The sequence below is a fragment of the Pangasianodon hypophthalmus genome, chromosome 9 (assembly GCF_027358585.1).
Source record: "Pangasianodon hypophthalmus isolate fPanHyp1 chromosome 9, fPanHyp1.pri, whole genome shotgun sequence".
Lineage (NCBI taxonomy): Eukaryota > Metazoa > Chordata > Actinopteri > Siluriformes > Pangasiidae > Pangasianodon > Pangasianodon hypophthalmus.
In genome coordinates this window covers 14,300,754-14,323,506 of record NC_069718.1, presented here as the reverse complement: position 1 = coordinate 14,323,506, position 22,753 = coordinate 14,300,754, and the positions used below count along the sequence as shown (strand labels likewise).

Below are 22,753 nucleotides of genomic sequence, written 5' to 3'. Positions count from 1 at the left end.
CAAAAAAAGCATGACTGATGCCTGTTGAAAACTGTTAACTATTTATAATATTTATTTTAATAATGATTGTTTTTTACTCAACTAGAAAACTGATATAGTTATATGACAATAACCTTTGCTATATATCGCATTTATTCAGATACTTTGAAAAAACAAGCGTCATTTTTGAAAACGTGTGTTTCAACAGACTTACATAAGGTGACAGAGAGTAAAACGAGGTTCCACGGACAAATTAATGTGGATTGTGTCTCTCTGAATATAGACATAATATAAATTCAAATTGTGAAATCCACATGGGGCCTCAAATGACAACTGTGCTGAAAAAAGTTGTCCACTTGCTTTATACTGACCTATAATGATCTGTATTTGTGCGGGTGCTTTTCCGAGGCGAGCACTTACCCCTCACTGTCCCCTGCATCCTCACCAAATAACAGCTTAAACAACAGGGCAGAGACTACTGTTTCCAAAGGAGTGCAGAATGCTAGCTCTGCGGGGTGTGTGTGTGTGTGTGTGTGTGCGCGCATTTACAGGCCACTATGGTGAGCTTATACAGGATATTTGGGGTGTGTGCCAGCAGGTCAGAAGTGGTAGCCCACAGATCTCAAAGAGGAAGAAACAGGACGGGAAGCATTATGCTGCGATTACAACCATCTGTTGTTGAAAACACTGCCGACTCACACATTCTGAGTTTGAAGCTTCTCTTGAGAGTGCAGAGCAGCTGAGCCTCACACACAGAAACTATCAAACAAGAGACTTAAACCTGCCTCAATGCCATAATGTCTTGGTCATGGCACTGTTACCTGCGCCAGTGCGGGCAGCCGGTACCCTGCGGGAGAAGCTCTTGACTGCCAGGCTCTGGCCACGCTGTTTCCGTCTCCATGCTGTGCGACACTTGGAGTCAATGCTCTGTTTAATGCGGTACCAGTCTGATTCGGTGATGGCAAACTTGTGGAACAGATGACCTATACAGTACAAAAATTGTTACGATTTAAAAACTTAAAATTGTTCGGGGCAAGAATTCAATTAAGTATTTATAATTAGTTCAGCTTAGGTCTGTCAAAATCAATTTGAAATTAAATCTGAATTATTATTCAGTTATATAAATGAAGTTGAATATTCATTGACCTTCAAATCTTATGCCACAGGCAGGCATCCTAATCAATAAACACTATATCACCAAATGTTTGTGGACACCTGACCATCACACCCATGTGTGGTTCTTCCCCAAACTGTTGCCACAAAGTTGGAAGCACACAGTTGTATAGAATATCTTCGTATGCTGTAGCATTACAGTTTCCTTTCACTGGAACTCAGAGGCCCAAACATGTTCCAGCACGACATTGCCCTTGTGCACAAAGTGAGAGGTAAATGTTACTTACATGTAACATTTGTTTGTTTTTTTTTTTTTTTTAATATTTTATTAATAAATAGATGTATTAAAATGTGTAAAAATAAAGAATACCATTAATGATTCTTTACTTCTTTATTCTGACCCAATTTTTCTACATCACTGATCAAGACAGTCGAAGTCAAAAAAAAAAAAAAAAAAAAAAAAACATGCTTCTGTATATTTATGATAAGTGACAAAGTAGAATACAGTATTTGAAACATTCATGTGTGAATATTTTTTTTTTATTGTACAAACCTAAATAGTATTCACACAGATATTCATTCTGACAGCCCTGATCCAGCTTCACACCCAGCGTATGACAAGAAAACGAAAACCCCAACCATTATACTAACAATAAGGGAGTGTACAGCTACACACTGGGTCTAGTTTGTTTAGCGAGACGCTGGGGAGCTGAAGTAAAGCTTAAGCAGGTCACACTGGCACTGAGAGTATGGGTGGTCGAATTAACCAAAAGGGTGTGGATGAATGTGACTGGGTGTGGCTGAGCTATCAAAGCAGCTATCACTTCTCTACACTGAGACATGCCTCAGCAATGTGTGTGTGTGTGTGTGTGAGTGAGTGTATGCACAAAAGATGCAGTTGCAGCAGACCACAAATTCCATACTATTCATCTCCTTTACATACACAGAGAATATAAACACTGGCATACTCACGCTACAACGTATGTAGGAAAACTATGCTTTATGTTATGAAAGTACTACACTACCTTCTGGATGCTAGAGAAAATAATCCTTCATACCTAAAACCTTGTCATCTTTAGCAGTTAGTTTATTGTGTGATTTAGATTTATTTAATGTTTAAATGACTTCACTCAAATCAACTTTACTATAGTAAAGTCTATTGCTGGAAAGGTCATGGCTGAAAGCAATGCTCTCATCATTTATCACAGTCCTCCATTCAATATCATTGGTGCATTACTTCTACTCTGTGACACAATCTCTGTGAATGCCACTTAGAATTTCCTTTGACATTCAGTCTGTACCATATCACAGCAGATGAAGATTAACTTCAAGTTGTCTTAAACTGCTTTGAGGGGAGAAGTAAGAACTTAGAGCCTGAGAGCACCATAAGTTCTAGGTTCATGCTGGATCACTTCACATGTTAAATTTGCAACATTGGGCTTTGACTTTTTTGTTAGAATACTCTAACAAAAAAATGAGTGTGTGTGATGTGAGACATGCCAGAGCATATTGGCTTTAGGAATAGGGTCTTCTAACAGCAAATCCCACTGTAAATAAATGTTCAATTAACATTTAAGCAGATCTGCATTTTGTAATTCTTTAGATTTTCTTTACAAATCACAGCCTTTCTCTGCAAAAGCACAAATTCAGCATGTTATATTTCCAAAGACAGAAAATATGAAAGTCCATGTACTTCATTACTATACTAAAAATATTGTTTTAGGCTTAAACGTATATAACAGAACATATTAGAATGAGTACATTAAAAGCCGGCACTACTGTCAGTGCTGTGCTGCTTTAGAAAATGAATCGACCTTCTGACCAATTAGGATCGAGAACTTAACAGCACTGCGAAACAAATAAACCAGTGAAAATATCTGAACAAATAAGAATGAAGTCATAAGAGAAGGTATGAAGGCAAAACCCACCATAATGGTTTTAATAATTTTGATCTCCTTCAACTGGTTCCTTATCACATGGTGTGTAAAAGGCTACAGCACAGTGTGTAGATTTAGATGTGTGTGTGTGAACTTGTGGGTGGGATACTCACAACGGATGCCGTAGATCATGAGCGGGTCTAGTTGCTTCTTGCCGTGTTTGCCCTGGCCGGACAGGTTAGAGACGGCCTGCACCTCACGGTGAAACAGGTAGTCTAGCAGTGTGAGCGCCATCTTCTCCGGTGTGCGGCAGTTACTGCTGATATGCAACATGTCGCTTTGAGATACGGGACAGCGCACGCGCATCTCCGGATTATTTTCATCCCCGAGCCACGTTCCTGCAGGATAGTCCTCTGCACAGACACACGCAAGAGGAGCAGACCATCATGATCATCACGTTAATTATTTTTTCCTCATATGCCAGCAAACACATTAATTTAGGATGCTTAAAATGCAACAGGAAAACAAAGTGTTTTTCCCCCTCCAAACAATGTGTTTTTTTTTTCTTTTCGGAATCACAAAACTTCCTCAATGGCAGTAAAATGGTTTTACAGTCTCTTGACATTTTTAAATTTTGTCAATAAAGTGTATATGTGACTAGTAGGCAACAGAAGCACATCTGCCCAATAAATATCCAAATATTGTGAAAGATCTGATCATATTACACAATTCTAAATAAGCTTACACACTATTACTGCTTAAGTTTGAAATTAAGCAGTAATAGTGTGTAAATCATCTCCATTAAAACTTTCCCCCAGAGAGACACACACATTAGAAATTCCTCCTTATAATTAAACACTTGTTCCTCAGAATTGTCCGTTTTCTACATCTGTACCCTTCTCGTTTTTAGACAGATACTTAGTTTTGCTTCAGCTCTACTTAATAATATATGGTATACGTTTATATGTTATATAAAGTATGAAACATGACAGGGCATACTGTTACACGAAAATCATCAACAACATGGTGGTTGCCACCCCAACACTGATTATTTTACTATAACAGCATGTCCCATAGTGTTTTATTTCTCTTATACCACAGCAAACTGCTAACACTAACAATTTGTATTTATTAAAGAACACATCATACATCCATTTATAGTTACATTTAATGTTGTGGAACATCCAGGAAACGAGTTAGGTCATGTTATCACTTACATTACAGCAGCTATTAACAGTTGTTTCTTCACCAGCCTCTCTTTTTCATTAAGACAAAAAAAATACAGCTTGTCATGTTACAGCAAAACCGTCAAGCCCTCCGTCTTGAAGACTTTGTAGGAAATGAACTATTACAGCTTTATCTCTGAATGGGATACTGGAGACTCGAAAATAAACCTCTCCTCACAGAATAATTCACAACAATTGTGGACGTTTTTAATCCGGTTACGTAGAGCATCCGCCAAGTCCCCGTGTAAGTGGTTACTAGAGAAATGATAATATATTAGAATGAGCACAAACATACAACCCTTGCAGCCGGACCAACAGTCAGAGCTGTTACTACAGACAATTAATCAACACCTTCTGACCAACCAGAATTGAGATTCAATAAGATAAGACAACACTTTATTGATCCCAAGGAGAAATGGTGGTCTAAACAAAATTATAGCAAGCAGCTTAAATAAAACATCTTTAGTCATTCATATAATAACCATGACAGATCTAGAGAGAAGCTGCAAAGTGTTCAGTCCTGCAATAAACCACATGAACCAAGCAATTAAGAACACAGACAAGCTGGTACTCCAGGATCTCTAATCGAGCAAAAATGTGGAGGAGGGACAGGCTTGGGAAACCCGGCATTAAACCATCTTGTTTATTTTTCGATCATGTTTTATATTAGGTGGGATAGTTTATGTGCTTCACTGTTTATAATACACAAACGTAGTAATTGTTTATTTAGTCTCTGTGTCTATGACCTGCTATGCACATAAGTACGCTGCCTGACAACTAGCAGACAAGTGCATGTCTTTGAAGAAATAAGACTACTTGGGGAAAGAAATACTGTGAATGTATCCCCTAATCCCCAACCCGGTTACAGAAAAATCTGTAGCCAAAGTATTCATGCCACAGAGAGTTTCACTTGCTTATGGCCCTGATACAAAACTGCCCCCTGGTGGTCAATATTTATACCTAAAGAGGGGAAGTTTAAAAAAAGACTCTCTTGACTATTCTTACTATTCCGGACTTAATAAGATGCGTATGGTGAGTGCAGAGTAAGAGAATTACTACTGTGATTTTTCAAACACCGTGTAAACTAGAATATAATGAACCACATTTAACAATACTGTCTCCATCCTGCTTTTCCCATGGACCTAAATCCAAGACTTTTATATTTCTCAAAAAGAAGCTGTTAGCAGAGCAAAAAATAAAAACAAAGAAAAAATATCGAACGATTCTATAGATAAGAATGATAATATCGGGGTGTCCAGTTTGTCTGATGCATCCAACAGAAGATCAGTGAAAATCACAGAGATGCCTGACTGATAGGAGAAAACGGCAGGAACGCTACGGATGCACAAAGATAGCTGGTGTGATAGGCTTGATCCTGAGAAGTCTGTTCCACTCCAAGTTGACAGATGGAGCCAAGACGTGACTGATAATGACAAAAGTTGAAAGCAGGGAAGACATGTGGAATGAAGAAGAACAAAAGTTTTCTTTAAAAACCTCATGACGCCCTGCAGCTACTCAAACATACTCTCATTAAAATTCACAGCTTCAAATAATAGGATATATGCACCGGAATGGCTGTGAATTGCACGAAGTCTCTCTCAGAAACCACAAACCTGACAACAAATAATAAAAGCAAAAGCAGAAGCTTTTCAATCAGAACCAGCCCTTTTAGCCCATTCCTGAGCTTACATAGTCCTTACACAGTCAGAAATAGTCTGAAACTGCTTTAAAAACACAAAAACCTCCCTTATACATGCCTACTGTTTAACATTTAACAAGGGCTAATCAATTTCACAAAATCACTTCACAGCTCACTGTCTAATCCCTTCATTGACAACGTCTGTCTTACCTCTGATTAACAAGAAAAGACATAGAAAAGAGGGTTTTTCTTTTTTCCCCTGTGGACACATCTCCTGGTGACAATATTACAGCAGCTTACTTGGTCGGACAAACAAAAAGCCTATACATTTTCCTGAGCACCCAGCATAGTGATTTGTACACACACACACATACACAACCCGCATCCAATATTTTACACGACTTGTACCACAATCGCACGCTGATTAGTCCTCTCAGGAAGTAGTGCCACTTCTCACATAGTATCTAAAAAGACATCAAGAACCAAGAACCAGATCAAGTAAAGAAGTGAAGCAAACCTGTCTGAAGCATTTTCTTGCCATCTTCTAAATGCAGCCTCTCACCTTCTGAGTTAAGTGTGATGAGTGTGACATTGTTGGTGTTCTGTGCTGAGGACTGGCCGCTATTGGACACAGAGTCGCTGGCTTCTGATCCACTCTCCAGGTCCTCCTGACTCTCTTCTGGCCCTGGCACCTTTAGGACGATTGTTTTTTGTTTCCCTCTGCCCACCGTACTGTCAGCCAAATATTCAGTTGTTACTGACTCACTAAACATGTTACAAAAAGTCAAGTGTAAGAGCATGGCTTCAAGACACAATCAGTGTTCTGAAATGACCTATTGTATTAATTAAAATCTAAAAACTAGAAACCACAAAATGTTATTTAACCATGATTTGAGAGCAGTTGCTTAATTAAAGCAAGGTCTCCGAACTCAATCTAGTTTCTTGTTTATATCCTATACATATATAGCTGTAGTAAAAAGGTAATAACAATGATGACTAGACTATTAACCTTTTAATGAATGATTTATGTGTGGAGATTTTAGTTATCTGAAAATATGCACGGAACACCAATCATGAAATGCCTCACTTGCTGAGAAGATTCTCTAGTGAGTCTGTGGTGCGAGGAAGAGGCTCCTCTTGGCCTGGTTTAGGACGGTCACTGCTCATTACCACGTTGGTCTGGGGCACCACACTGACGACACAACCATCAGGAAACTGTTAATGAAACTCAAGTGGCATAAGACATGTTTTCCTGTCGTACACATCATATTCATGCTTTGCTCACCAGCGAACTTTGTCGCACGTCTGTGTAGCACCGAAGGGTGATCCAGCCACCATTGGCACCTGAATAGCCCCTGGGTTTTTCCCCATCACAGTATCAAACTTCTCCTCCAAGGCCCTACATGTTGCCTCCAGCATCTGCAGCTTTGCCTCCATGTTGTCCAGCCTCTGGCATATAGCCTGGCTGATGGACATTAGCATTGCCTGAAAAAAAAGCCAGACGTATACCCACATAAGAAATTGATCAAACATCTAGCAAAGTATCATGTTACTCTCTCGTGTTACTCTCTCATCAAACTTTGATCTACCTAGAATTTATGCTGGTAGGAAAAAAGTTTACGAACCCTTTAGAACTATGTGGATTTCTCCATAAATGGCTCGTAAAATGTAATCTGGTCTTCATCTATACTAAGTCGTAATATATTAAAGTCGGACTTAATAAAAAACACACATAACACTTTACACTGCCGAAAGGTTTAAATAATCAAGTTTATGAATGGAAAAAGCATGTGAACCCTCAAATTTTGTATTTAGTTAAAAAAATCTTTTATGGGCAACCTATGAGCCAGACACTTTGTGTAGCTGCTCGTCAGTACTGAACAACATTTGGGGGGCATCGTGTCCCATTCCTCTCTACAAAACAGTTTCAGTCCATGCATACTTTTTCTCATATGAATAGCCTGCTTAAGATCATAGCACAGAATTTCAAAGGGATTAACGTCAGTGGAAAAATGGCCATTCTGAAATGTGGAATTTATTCTGTTTGAGAAACTCTGTTATTGATTTCCTGATTTGCTCTTCTTTTGATCCCTGTTATGCTGCATAACCCAACTTATTTTTAACTTTAGATTACAGACAGACTGGTGGAGAAATTCAGCTGCAGACGTTCCCAATACAACATGAGAATTTATTGATTTCCTCAAAGACTGCAAGCTGTCCAGAACAGAGGCAGCAAAGCAGTCAGGGATCATTCTACTTTCACTACCATGCTGCATGATTCACGGTCTAGTGCAACTAATCCAAACTGTGTATGTGTTTATATGTCAGGGCAGGTTGAACCCACACTTTAACTGAGTGGAACACCTCACACTATGAAAACTGTCACATACTTTCTTTTTAATGGCCTTGATTTGTTCATTAATGCCAAGTATATCAAAGTATAGTGCCACCTGTTATGCCACAGCGCTGCTGAATTCTTGAATCTGTTAGGTCAGACGTTGATTAATTTTCCTTAAAACCGCATGTCTTCAGCTGCAAGGCTAATTCCCTGCTTATGTTAATCCACTTTAATCCACTTTAATCCAATGAACTAATATAATGTAAGTGATGCTATTTTCTGATAAGAGCACTCCTCATTGTGTTTTACTCCTTTTATTGCAGTGTATATATATACACACACACACACACACACACACACACGTGTGTGGGTGTGTGTGTGTATATATATATATATAATATATAAATATATATATATATATAAAAAACACACATAGTTGAGGTCAAAAGTTTACATCCCCCTTTCAGAATCTGCAAAATGTTAATTATTTTACCAAAATAAGAGGGATCATACAAAATGCATGTTATTGTTTATTTAGTGCTGACCTGAATAAGATATTTCACATAAAAGATCTTTACATATAGTCCACAAGAGAAAATAATAGTTGAATTTATAAAAATGACCCCATTCAAACGTTTACATCCACTTGATTCTTAATACTGTGTTGTTACGTGAATGATCCGCAGCTGTGTTTTTTGTTTACTGATAGTTGTTCATGAGTCCCTTGCTTGTCCTGAACAGTTAAACTGCCTGCTGTTCTTCAGAAAAATCCTTCAGGTCCCACAAATTCTTTGGTTTTCTTTGTGTATTTGAACCCTTTCCAACAATGACTGTATGATTTTGAGATCCATCTTTTCACACTGAGGACAACTGAGGGACTCATTTGCAACTATTACAGAAGGTTCAAACGCTCACTGATGCTCCAGAAGGAAAAACCATGCATTAAGAGCCAGGGGGTGAAAACTTTTGAACAGAATGGAAATGTGTACATTTTTCTTATTTTGCCTAAATATCATATTTTTTCATTTAGTACTGCCCTTCGGAGGCTACAGAAGATAGTTACATGTTTCCCAGAAGACAAAATAAGTTAAATTTACCCTGATCTTCAAATTCAAAAAGTTTTCACCCCCTGGCTCTTAATGCATGGTTTTTCCTTCTGGAGCATCAGTGAGTGTTTGAACCTTCTGTAATAGTTGCATATGAGTCCCTCAGTTGTCCTCAGTGTGAAAAGATGGATCTCAAAATCATACAGTCATTGTTGGAAAGGGTTCAAATACACAAAGAAAACCAAAGAATTTGTGGGACCTGAAGGATTTTTCTGAAGAACAGCAGGCAGTTTAACTGTTCAGGACAAGCAAGGGACTCATGAACAACTATGACTAAAAAAAAACACAGCTGCGGATCATTCACGTAACAACACAGTATTAAGAATCAAGTGGATGCAAACTTTTGAATGGGGTCATTATTATAAATTCAACTATTATTTTCTCTTGTGGACTATATGTAAACATCTTTTATGTGAAATATCTTATTCAGGTCAGCACTAAATAAACAATAACATTCATTTTTTATGATCCCTCTTATTTTGGTGAAATAAATAACATTTTGCAGATTCTGAAAGGGGGATGTAAACTTTTGACCTCAACTATATATATATATATATATATATATATATTTATGAAGTAGCATTTCAGGAGCCATTCAGGCTGAAGCTTGAGTACACGGTAACTCTAATAATAAGTAATGAAACTCAAATGCTAATCTCACTTTGAGAGTCACATCCTGGTTACTGCTTTCCATCCTCGCTCGCTTCGGCTCTGGCTTATCAGCATCATCATGGTTCTCCAGAACATCTAAAGCAATCCCAAAGACCCCAACACAACTTAATATATGAAATGATCACATTAAAAATAATAGAACAGAGTAACTTGAGACCTCAAAAAAAAAAAAAATGCCACCTGATAATTGGCTATAGCATAGAAATAGCACAATGCTGGTGCATCTGCAATTGACTGAAACCATTTTCGTCATTAATTTCCTTTTTCATATTTGGCCCCATTGCAAATGCTGGCAGTTTGCAACAAGAAAATAATAAATGAATACGAGTATGCTTTGGTTATACTTGGTCATGTGCCAACTACTTTTTAGAGTACCCCCAAACACATAATTTCAACCATTTAAAAAATCTGTTTAGAATAAGAAATAGTTTTATATGTTTCTTTTTATATGACCAACTACTAAGCTACTAAAATAACCTACAAACATCATCATCCTCATAAACAATGCAAGAATTGACCAAAAACAAAAGTATGCATTGCAAAGCATATTTTCAGTGAGATTTTGAATAAATTGCATCTTCATCTTGAACATAATTTTAAAAAAAAATGAAATGTAGAAAAACAACTGTTCAGCTTTTGAAAAAACCCAGAATTGTTCCCAAAATTAAAGTAGTAACTAAAGTCAGAAGTAGATGCACACTGTGCTTTAAGAACCAACATGAGGAAAGACAATTTATTAACAGTTCATAAACTATACATAATCTATTAGAAACTCATAAAGTTAGAAACTTGCAGACACAGTGGTAGATTATGAAAAATGTCTTAATGTTAATGTGAAAGGAATGTGTGCATCTGAGTGATCAAAGACACTGGAGGTAACAATTATTGACATTCAGCTGACATATGTCGCTGGGAGCATATAAAACTGGCCAAGTGTTATGGGAAGTGACCTATGTAATGTCGTACCTGCATCATTTTCCTCATGGTTTAAGTCCGCCACAGCAATCTGGACTATCTCCACCAGATCCTGCTCAGACATCATTCAAGCCTGAGAAGAAAAGAAGGAGTACAACTATTAATAAAGCATGTTTGCTCTACAACATGATTAACCCTCATCTGTCTTTATTTTGCGTGTAAGAAATGACCAATTGCAGACACTTGGGACTCTTCTTCAGTGCTTCCAAACGTTTTATCTCAAATATGTATATTCCGTTGGCATGTTATTTCAGCTCTGAAGTCAAAGCTGTCATTTTAAACTATGTACCCAATGCTTCAACTCTCAAATACCCTCTAACAATAAATACCTCAATAACGATCCTTTCAGATACATCCAGATAAGTTCATTATCATTCAGAAGCTCAATATAATCAAGCAGCCTCCAGCTTTATGACCGCTATCTCATTCCTCATGACCCTACTCTTTTAGGGCAGGGGTTCCCAAACTAGGGGTCACGACTCCATGTGGGGTCGCCTCCTTTACAAAGGGGGGTGTGAGAGAAACTTACAATCTCCTGTTTTGTTTTATTCATATCGTTTACAAATTACTGTTATGAATGTCACTGTAACAATGATAGCAGATTTTGTGTGCTGCCATTATGATATGTTACTGGGAGTCACATTCAAACACAACACATTTAACTTAAGAGTGTATGTGCTATTTTAGGATTTTAGGTTAAGATATATCTACATGTGTACAGACTTTGCTACAGACTAGTGTGCAAGTGTACTATATTTTAGATAAAAGATAAAATTATAACATAGCTACACTATCTGACCAACAATATGTGGATAGCTGACTCATATGTGCCCATTCCAAAACCAGTAAGATGGGGTGGTTCCCCCTTTGCTGTTATAATAACCTCCACTCTTCTGGGAGGGCTTTCCACTAGATTCTGGAATGTGGCTGTGGGAATTTTCCATTCAGGAAATATCAGGTCAGGAACTGATGTCTGGTTAGGAGGCCTGGGGTGCAGTCAGCATTTCAGTTCATCTTAAAGGTGTTTAATGGGGTTGAAGTCATGGCTCTTTGCACTTGAATTCTTCCACATCTACTTTGGCAAACCATGTCTTTATGAATCACATTTTGTGCAGAGAGGCATTGCCATGCTAGAACAAGTTTGGGCCCTTAAGTTCCAGTGAGGAGAAATCTTTATGCTACAGGATTCAAAGAGATCCTATACGATTGTGTGCTTCCAGCTCTGTGGTAACCATTTGGGGAAGACACACATATGGATGTGATGGAGTGTGCATCTGGTCAGCTGGCTAGTAAATTAGCTCACATTTGTCACAGGTTGATATGAGTGAGAGTTCAGTGTCCAAGTCTCAATTTGAATCATTATATTCTCAGTGATTTTTTTTTTAACAGTAGTGAAGCATGCATACTTTTTGTTGCTGCACCAACTCATCGTATAAACCCCTCTCTAACAGGGTTTTAGTTGTTCGGACCCTGACCTATTTATATTAGTATGAGGACATGATTTGGATGGAGAATATAAAGCATTTTTGTAAGTGGCTCTGGATAAGGGTCTCTGCCAAAAGCTGTAAATGTAAAAGCTTGAAACCATAACAACTAAGATCTGGTTCATCATTAACATTAACTAAATTAGCCAGATTAGTACGTGTTCTGTTGCTAACACTTTCCAGCTACCATGTCCTGCTCTAATAATTTGCATATCAGACTATGATAGGTTTAAGCCACTGTTTTGTTAAGTCACAAACTGTGCTCTTACATAGTGACCTTTTTTTGCATTAAAAAGGCTCTGAGAAAATCTGCTTTCAATGGTGTGAGCTGTGATAACAATGGACTGTTAATTCAGTGGACTAGTAGTAATAATAACCAATTTAACCCAAATACCAGTCGATATCTGCTAAAATGCTTACATTTACTCATTTGGCAATTACTTTTATCCAACACTAATTATAATTAAGCTGAGCAGGTGAAGGTTAAGGGGCCAGTAGTGGCAGTTTGGTGGTGCCATGATTTGAACTCATAACTTTCTGATCTGCAGGTTGTCTTGCTACATAAATGTGGTTTAGAAATGCAAATGTATGGCTTACAGCCTGAGAAGCAGAGGACAGCCCATGACCATGGTTCTCACAGAGGGGTCTGTGTTTTATTTATTTATTTTTTGTGTGTGTGTTACAAGGAATCACAATACACGGGTCCCTGGAGGACTAGTGGTTAGGCCTCGGCGCTCTCACCACCATGGCCCAGGTTCAATTCCCAGCCAGGGAACCAACCTCAGCCACTGCGTTGCACAAGACAGTCCACAAGACTCCCAAACCCAGATAAAATTAGGGAGGGTTGCATCAGAAAGTGCATCCAGCATAAAAACTGTGCCAAATACGTGGACCAATGATCTGCTGTGGCGACCCCTAACGCAAGCAGCCGAAAGAACAACCACAACAACAGGGAATCACAACACACCATTATCAAAGATACCTGATATGAACAAGTTTAATCAAATCCTCAATAACAACAACAAAATAATAAAATACCAGAATATTACTTCTGAACAATGAGCCTAATATTTAACATTTAGATTGTGTGCATAAAATAAATCTGTACTGAGGGGGTCTGTGGAATTTATTCTCTAGTTAAAAAGGTTCCTGCCTTCAGAAGTCTGAGAGCCCACAGTGAACACACTAGACATTTCCAACCTACTCCTATTCCCCTCTAAACCTGAGGTACAATCAGTGACCTCTGTAATATCAAAGATCCTTTTATTTGCTCAAATCTTCACAAAACTAATCAGCAATGTTGTTCAAAGAACTGGGACGATATTAAAGCTGTACTTTCTCACAGCTGCACTACTTCTGTGGAGCACATAGCTAATGAACAAAAAAAGAGACAACATAAATACATAATGAGCTTCTCTGTATGATCATGAACGATTCGAATTACTTCATTAAATTCTTTTTTTTTTTTTTTTTTGTATAAGTTATTTATTAACCACCAGCCCTCGACGACCATAACACAAGGTCAGTGCTAACCACGGGTGCTGTGGAGAGGCTAGCTCTGCTCATGTGTCTAGCTCATGTGGCAAACAAGACCAATTCTATTAGCTGGCCGTTTTCGCTAACACACACACACACACACACACACAGACACACTTACTTTGGTATAAATAAGCTGAACACGCCATGAAAGTGAGAATGCTTTTACTACGCTTATATTCCTTAACAAGCGTTAGCTACTAAGTAGCAAAACTAGCCTAGCAAGCTACCTAGCTCTTTCACGTTTCCCAAGCTATAAACATTTCTAATACAGTGGTGACCGACAAACACTCCCACAAGACTCCCTCTTGATCGTCCTAGCCTGTATGCGCAATAAAAAAACTAAATAAAAATAAATAAAAAAAAACCAAATAGCCCGTGCTAACTGTAGCTAATGCTAAACACAACTAGCCGGATAGCCGGCGCGCGCTAAGTCTCAGCAGTCAGCGTGTGCAACAATAACGCAAAGACAGCGAGTAGATGCAGTGTTAAAAGGCCTGGAACTGTCCCGCGACATTACACACATGAAAAGCAGAAAAAACAATGAGAATTATAGCTAGTTTTAATTTAAAAAACGGTGAAATTGTGTCTGAACACGAGCGCGCCAGTCCCGGCAGACCGCCGCTGTGCCACATCGGGTTATATTACCGTGTGAATGATGAATTCTCGTGTTGTTTTGTAGGGATTTCGGTAATGGCGTCCTTCCTCGCGAGAGAAGAGACTCTGCACGAGCTCCACTCCTTCCACTGCGCTCTAAAGCTGAACAGGACAGCGTCAGTACTGCAGCTCTTCCTGCACCTCCAACTCATGTCTACCTGCAGTGCATCAAACTTTCTCACTGTCCTAGCTCAAATGAAGCTCCTTAGTGATCTCAGGTTTGGAAAACTTAACGCCATGATATATTAACTTGCTGAACTGACCATCTAATAACACACAGTAGCAACACAGGCCGGGCTGGTCTACCTGATAAATCAGATAATACAAGCTGCTTGGGCAAGAGAGAGTAGACCAGCTTGTTCTGCTTGGTTAAATTCTGTCTAATTACATTCAATTTGAAGTATATCTGAATCACAGCGACGCAGTAGGTAGAGTTGCCACCTCACAGCTCCAGAGTCTCCGGTTCGATCCTGAGCTCAGGTTACTGTCTGTGCAGAGTTTCTCCATGTTTAGTTCAATTGTGTAGTGCTTTTAACAAAGGACATTGTCACAAAGCAGCTTTACAGAGATATATAAATTTCGATTATACATAAATTTATCTCTAATGAGCAAGCCAGAGGAAACGGTGGCAAGGAAAAACTCCCTGAGACGACATGAGGAAGGAAGCTTGACAGGAACCAGACTCAAAAGGGAATCCATTCTCATCTGCATGATAACAGATAGTGCGATTATAAATATTTTCCCTTCTGGGACTGTAATCATGTTCTCCCTTATCTGCATGGGTTTCCTCTGGGTTCTCTGGTTTCCCCCAACCTCACAAAAGCATGCATGTAGATGGATTGGCTAAGCTAAATTGCCGCTAGGTGTGACCTGTGTGCATTCAAGTTACAAAGTGGAGAAAAAACATGGATACTTCTATGTTCTTTTTTGTTAGCAATAATCTAGCCAGATAACAGTTATGAGTGATGCATATCTACCTCCTCAAAACAGCAAATTCTATAGTCAGTGTTATAGATTTAACAAGCTAATATGTCTGTATGTTGACTGATCTAAAACAAATATTAGTATATACAGCATAATTCATTTAAAAGTAAAGAAGTGCTACTTTGTTTACTGTTGATGCTGTGAGCAATCATGTGAATTAATGTCACATGCTGAGCTCAAGTTCTGAGCAGGAATTCTGAGTTGATGGACTTTACCTTTGGTCCAGTTGGTGGTTGGAAATTACAAGTTACAGTTTTTACTTGTATAGTATTAGGCAGCAATAGACTTGCGTCCCATCCAGGGTGTATCCCCGTCTTGCACCTAGCATTCCAGAGATCTGGACTCACCACAGTTGAAGTGGTGAATACTGAAGGTGTATTAATCCATGTACCGGGATGTTTTGGAGAGGTGGGAGGAAACCAGAGAACCCGGAGGAAACCCATACGAACATGTCTCTGTGATCGAGCTCAGTACGAGAACATGCAAAACGCTGCATAGACAGTAACCGGAGCTCAGGACCGGGGGACCCACTGCCTGCTGTGCCACCATGCCTCCTTGTGAAATTACATTTCATTTAAATTATTTGATCTTGGTTCTAAAGACCCTGTCTGTACTTTTCAGCTTCCTTATTACTTGAATAAATTGATTAATAAACATTTAGCTGTTATTATCACATTACGACTGTTATTTACGACTAAAAAAAAAACTCCAGTGTTGCATTAATAAAACATTTGCAAACTATTTACAGTTGAACAAGCTTTACCAACTCATCCTGTGTTTCGGTAGTTGGTCAAACCATAGCATTTGTAAAAATGAATAAATGAATAAATAAATAAATAAATGCAGGCTCAGTCCTGTTCATCACAATATCCATCAGACTGACTAACCAACTTATATTTATCACTATACATTGTGGACATTTTTTTTTTAAGTAAACAACACAGCAATAAAGCAATTATAAAATCTTAGATGGTTATTAATTGATTTATTCACTGATTTGCTAATTTACTTTAATACAGACAAGGTACCTAGAACTAGTGTATGTTTCCAAGTCAAGGTCATATATTCAAAATTGAATTACACAGAATTTAACCAACCAGCACTAGACAAGAGGATCACAAGATGGTCTAGTCTATAGACCAAACAGCAATACTTTGGTATAAATCTTCTTACATATATTCAGTGGCATATAAATAACATATTAATAATGCTAACTTGTTTTTAGCCAAAAAATCAGATAGAAGTATAATTCCAGTTTCTGGACTTTGGCACTATACTATATTACTGATACACACGTCTGACTGTATTTTTTACCTCATTATACACATACATATTGTATTACATCACTTTGATTCAACTGCATACATTGCCAATTCCTAGCTCATTATTCCGGGTTACACCATGATATCCTACACCGTTTACACTAGTTATTCATTCCTTTCATAACCGCCTTTTGTTCTCTAAATCTTACTTGTGTGTTCCCCAACAGTCCTTCTTTCTACAATATATCACTTGAAGGAAGGAGTGTATTTTACGCTGTATGTAAATTGTTGTACACACATTATTTTGTTGTAAAGTGGGCTGATAAGACAATTAAATAAGATAATTATATTGGGATGCTCAAAACATTCTATATACACATGACAATAAACATTTCTATAAATATATTATAAATAAAAGAATCACAGTGTGTTAATTTATGCTTTATTGTCTTATAAACTATTACTATTATTTAAAGAGCTTTTGGTCAGGATCAGTTTGTACAAAGTGGAATTCCTCAACTGGACTGCTTGATCCAGATGTCCAACAACTGTCTCTGCAGGTATAAATCAAAACCGTTCCAAACTCAACTGCAAGCTCTGTGGAGGCAAAAAAAAAAAAAAAATTAATTTCTAGTCTTTACAACACACATGCTAACATTTTATACATTTATGGGAATTTTAATGTAGAGTGCTTTTAATTTTAGTATCATTTCCTTGAAAGGGGAATGCCAAAGTTCAAGGAAAACTTTGTAATATGCAAGCACTTTGTTTCTAAATGGGTATAAGTGGAAACATAGCATAAATTCCTAAACTTATTGTTGCTGTTCATTACACTTTACTGGCAGGGCTTCAAAAGACAAAAAAAGTGCAAAATCTCAAATTCTGATGAGACATTAATACTAGAACCAATGTGATCAGGCTGTTCAAATCTAAAGTTTAATAAACATAAACAGTTTATACAGAATTCATCAGACAAACCTGAACTAAGATGTGCACTGTGGAGCAAACTGACCAGTGCTGGCATTAACTGAAATTCAAAAACTCTAGGACTGCCACAGTGTGCACAAGCAGGGACCATCTGATTTACATTTGAAGGAGGCTCCATTATAAATAACGGCGTCCCACTCCAACTGTATCTGTAAGATCCAAAAACAATACATATAACTAGGGGTGAATTGATACAGTATTGGTCTGATACCATATGAACACAACACAAAATGATAGTAATCTGGATTTAGTTCATGATTAATGATGGCAATCAAAGTAAAGCAGACTGCAAAATGCAGCAGTCTGCTAACACTTGCTAGGCGAGAAAAAATATCTACAGACAATACTTGGTGAGTGAAAATAATAGCTATTACCCAGTATGTCGTTCGTAATGATCAGCCACCATTGGTCAATGACAATGAAGGATTCCGTCGCGATAAAAACAAAAACGTACTTTACTAGAAGTGTACAGAAGAACTTTTCTGTAGTGAAAGAAAACCACTCTTCTCCAATGCAATCCTACTCAAGCCAAGATAACTAACATACTGTACCTAGCTAATGAACTTCATTTAAAATCAACTCACTAACATTAGCCTAGTAGCCTAAAGGCATGAACTCACAAGTGTGTGCTTTTCATGGCAACTGTTTAAACTGGAAAAACATAAACAGGTAAAATAAAATGTTCCATGATGCCCCTGACTGATTAATACTAAGCATCAATGAGTACCAAAACACATGTACTCATACTCAGACTGAAAAATGGTATCAATGCATCACTACATAGAACCAAAAACACACACACAAACATGAATTACTACAGTCAATGAAAGAATGTCAAAACTTTCTTTCAGCTCTGGAAATCATTATTTTCGTACGCTATAATTATGGTAATGCCACAGACATGAAAATGTCTGCTATAGCACTCATTGTTTATTATGTCTTGCATTCTTTCATCTAAAGCTCACATGGAGTTAGCGGCTGGTGTGTGTGTGTGTGTGTGTGTGTGAAAACTTTAAGCATATTAATCATACAAACAAAAAAAACAGGGTTATACTTTTTGCTAATGAAAAATGATTAGTCAGTGTTATCTAATCTTTCTGACCACAAAACTTTGTAGAGGTCCATTTATTTTCCATGCCTCATTAATAATAATGCCTGTAATTCACGTCTGTTTTCTGCTACCCTAAATTAACTTGAAAAAGACCATAAAGCATTGCATTAATGTAAGAGATCTCCATGGGAACTGAAATCCAGACCTCATTATTATACTAAAGAGAATCATTGCACTAGTACTCATGTCATTTAACAGAGGACACTGCTAGTTTTTAGCTCATTCCCAAAGTTTTGCCTATTATCCACCTCGTTAAACTTACCGAAGCACTTGTTCTGGACAGAGGGAGATTCTCTTCATGAAACTGGAGAAGACTGCATCTCCATGTTTGGCTTTGGCTTTTTCATATGCCTCCTCCCCTCCATCACCTTCACAGCTGAACAATACAACCAAACTATTAGAGACATAAAGTCATATCCAAGATGAATTAAATTTCCCTTAGAAAAAAGCAACATAGTATGACCATGACACTAGTTCAGTATGACGTTATGTCTGAAACACAGCCTGATGATCTTACTAAAAGTTCAGGTGATAATGTCATTGAACCCAATCATAGCTCAATCACAACAAACATTTTCAAGGATAAAATGGCCATAAGCTTTATTCAACTGAGTTCAAATGCAAAGGTTCTGTTTGTAATTAGAGGAAAGCCAGACATTCTGATTAATACAAAATCCACCGAGATATGAGTGGGGTCCAGTGTCTCTCTGACATGAGAAAGAGAATTAACTTCAACACGATGATTGCACTCCTCTAGAGAAGAGCACTAATTTTGGCTTGTGGTTCTCCTTTAGCTGCTTTTCATTTAAAATCAATCAGCCAAGAGGAGAGTCATGATCAAGGGCAAAGTTGGCTGTTTTTTTTCCCCCCAAACATCAAGCCTTTCCTAATCAGCTCTCCCTCTGATTCTATTAGCTGAGCTCACACTTGAACCAAACAGAAGTAAATACATTAAGACAACATGGCAACATGGTTTTGAGAATGAGCAATCACTAATCAGTGCTTAAATTAGCATGGACCTTTTAATATGCAATGAAAAAACACTGAAAAATAATGCTTATTAATTTCACCTTTTTAAATATAAAAAAGATGTACAGCAAAAAAAATATGTACAGCAGCATCGATACTGACGCACCTTGACCACTGAATATTGCAAATATGTCTATTATAAGCAACTAACCACCCACTTTTGCAGACAAATCAAACGTCTCTACCTTTGGTACTGAATTTACCTTCACTTAACACAATATTCATCTCATCTTCAACAACCTCTTTATCCTGGTCAGAATATTTTGTTATAATATTTTGTAGTATATACTGTTTCCTATCACCAGAAACAGAGGGCGTGAGGAAGGATTACACCCTGGATTAGATTATCAGTCCATCGCAGGGCACCATGCAGGCACATTCACACACTCAATCACACCTAGGGCAATTTAGGTAGCCATTCCATCTTCAGGCATTTTTAGGAGGTGGGAGGTGAGTGGCTAAGCCACAGGAAACCCATATGGACACAGGAAGAAGATGCTAAACTCCACACAGGCAGTAAACTGAGCTCACGATCGAACCTGGGACCCTGGGGCTGTGAGGCTGCAACACGACCCACTACGCCACAGCATCACACTTACACTAAAATACTGAAATAGAAAAATATATTCTCACCATGAAACTTCCCTGACGGCCACGCCCTCTCTCTCTTCATACTCCTTCAGCAGTCTGTTGGCATGCTCCAAGTCATTTTGGCCCACAAGGTCTGCCTCCTCCGCCACACTGATGTAGAAGGACTGAAAGGTAGGAGTATCTGTAGGTGGTCCAGCAGCTTCAACACCCACTGACCCATTTATACAGAGGTCTTGAAGTCTGCTGCTGACTTCCAGGCTTGCTGTAAGGTTATCTGTCTCAGGCTGAGCTGTACGAGCCTGTTCATTGCCTACATTCTCCTCAGAGTCCATTCCCCAGTCATCGGCATCATCACACCAGTCTGTAGTGGAAACTGCTGTTCTGTCAGAGCTCTGACACTCTGAAGTCTCTTTTATCTCAGACTCCAAACACTGTGAACGGAGTACTTTCCAGCTATACATAGGAACAATCCAACAGAATAAAATATTAACTTGAAAACTGCATCATACTAACTTATATTTCAATGAACCTGGAAGTGATTTCTTACCTTTCCAGCTTGCCATGACACTGTGGAGCAGTGCAGGCAAAAACATTAATGGTGCGGTGATATGGAGACGTTGCAAGAGGGCAGTATATTTGAACAACATGACTAAGGAACCCACCACAAAGAGTGCACTGGTGATGTGGATTAGATACACCAGGTATCAGGTCCTGGAAGGAAGGGATAAAGGAATAAAAATAATACATGTTAGTGTTGCATGATATGGACACACTGTTGAAGCCATGAGTTACAGTTAAAAACTGGCCTGTATCGAAGTAATCGATTTTTTGGGATCACAGCAAATACCCAATGACATTATTACACCAACTTAATACTCATCTGTAACCTCTGATTGATCAGAACACTATAAAACTACTGGGGTTTATATGACGGTTCATTTGCATGCTGCAGTATTCTGTAATATCAGTATCATAAAGGCAAATACTGTAGTAATGATTAATTAACATATGACATATTGTGCACATCCAGACATCAGTAAACAGTATCAAAAAACTGTATTCAGTGTGATAGTGTCTACTTATTTCTTAGAGACCAGGGACCCCTTTAACTTTAAAATAATTTCCTCAGAGCCTCTCATTAATAATGTACATATGTAATCATATATCTAATCATACATGATTTACATGATACATGATGTCATATATGTACCATAATAATAACATTAACTGTACATTAATGATATATTACATGTGTTCAATAATAAGGTATCTATTTTATTAGTACCATAGATCTTTCTGTTCCTGAATTTACCACCGAATAAACAGATTACATTCAAGCTGATATTATTTACAGCCTGCTTGCTTTTGAGAGTAAGCTCACTGACAATGTTACTGAACCAGAGAGTGCAGGGTGCAGTGTTTGAATGTTTAATTTAATATTCATCACTGACTGTGTTAGGTGTATTGTATCATATTATTATGCATCATATGTAAATTTAGGGCTACAATACAGAATGAGAAAAACAAATAAAATTGGAAAATAAGCTTAGATTCGAACCCGGTACTTTCAGAACCACACAGAGCGCAGACGACATTTCCGCTGTACTACTGGTGAAACAGGAAATAAACGGTGCTATGCCCTTATAAGATATCAGCTTTAAATTTTTAAACGAGATTAGCAATATTTTTCTTTAAAAAATTTAAAACAATAAGTTAATACATTACACAAACATGAGCGGAGCGCTAATGTTTTTACTCCGATGGGTGTCCTGATAACTCATTGTTTTAATTCTAGCTTCATCCCTAGCCACACTGAAACCTATAGCCAGGTCGATAGCATTTTCAGCGTCAGTCTGGATAACGAAGGCATAATTTCCCGCTGCTAAAAGACTAAACTGCCTGCTAATGTACCTTATATTACACAACTAAGTCAACAACGATGCTAAGACACAGCTAGCTAACAAGGAGATAACTCATCATTCTTGTTCGTAGCTAGCTAGCACTGGCTAACGCCAGCTAGTTTGCTACACAAAACTGAAATCTTGGTCTTACCGGACATCCTCCAATTTTATTTGTGTAATAATAAGTGTCTTTCTTCTTATCAATAGCACCGTCACATATTCCTATGAGTGGCGATTCCGCCATTACTGTCTGCCAGTGGGCTAATACTGAACCCACGTGTGAGTT

At 38.0% G+C, this 22,753-nt stretch overlaps 2 protein-coding genes across 5 annotated transcripts in view; both read right to left on the bottom strand.

Annotated features, from left to right (window-relative positions):
* The window catches only part of banp (BTG3 associated nuclear protein), a 48,397-nt gene extending 33,583 nt beyond the window's left edge, over nucleotides 1-14,814 (bottom strand). Inside the window, exons 1-8 of one of the 3 annotated variants that reach the window (XM_053237079.1) lie at nucleotides 14,594-14,814; nucleotides 10,917-10,998; nucleotides 9,940-10,025; nucleotides 7,120-7,319; nucleotides 6,922-7,026; nucleotides 6,397-6,599; nucleotides 3,143-3,382; nucleotides 801-962 (exon numbers count right to left, since the gene is read on the bottom strand). In XM_053237079.1, the coding sequence (XP_053093054.1) occupies nucleotides 801-962; nucleotides 3,143-3,382; nucleotides 6,397-6,599; nucleotides 6,922-7,026; nucleotides 7,120-7,319; nucleotides 9,940-10,025; nucleotides 10,917-10,992 (1,072 nt within the window). In that variant the 5' untranslated portion in view covers nucleotides 10,993-10,998; nucleotides 14,594-14,814. The remainder of the gene's footprint in view (nucleotides 1-800; nucleotides 963-3,142; nucleotides 3,383-6,396; nucleotides 6,600-6,921; nucleotides 7,027-7,119; nucleotides 7,320-9,939; nucleotides 10,026-10,916; nucleotides 10,999-14,593) is intronic. The other 2 variants (XM_026919960.3, XM_026919961.3) reach the window with 2 other exon arrangements.
* Nucleotides 14,815-16,556: 1,742 nt separating this feature from the next.
* Nucleotides 16,557-22,752, bottom strand: pdcd2l (programmed cell death 2-like). Of its 2 annotated transcripts, none has more exons than XM_026919734.3 (6): nucleotides 22,619-22,752; nucleotides 21,114-21,277; nucleotides 20,609-21,019; nucleotides 19,209-19,340; nucleotides 17,827-17,984; nucleotides 16,557-17,445 (listed from the first exon to the last, which is right to left on the bottom strand). In XM_026919734.3, the coding sequence occupies exons 1-6, from the start codon at nucleotides 22,709-22,711 to the stop codon at nucleotides 17,315-17,317; spliced, it is 1,089 nt and encodes a 362-aa protein (XP_026775535.3). In that variant the 5' UTR covers nucleotides 22,712-22,752; the 3' UTR covers nucleotides 16,557-17,314. The 2 variants fall into 2 exon arrangements, with proteins under 2 accessions (XP_026775535.3, XP_026775536.3); XM_026919735.3 differs by having other exon boundaries at nucleotides 19,209-19,322.
* Nucleotide 22,753: the final 1 nt, after the last annotated feature.

Bases quoted from the DNA above. Each gene is read 5' to 3' on its own strand.
- pdcd2l (XM_026919734.3), bottom strand. From the start codon at position 22,711: ATGGCGGAATCGCCACTCATAGGAATATGTGACGGTGCTATTGATAAG. The intron at 21,278-22,618 runs GTAAGACCAAGA...CCTTCCTTCCAG, and splicing joins ATAAAATTGGAGGATGTCCG to GACCTGATACCTGGTGTATC. The intron at 17,446-17,826 runs GTTTGTCTGATG...TTGCCTCCACAG, and splicing joins CAGTGCACATCTTAGTTCAG to AGCTTGCAGTTGAGTTTGGA.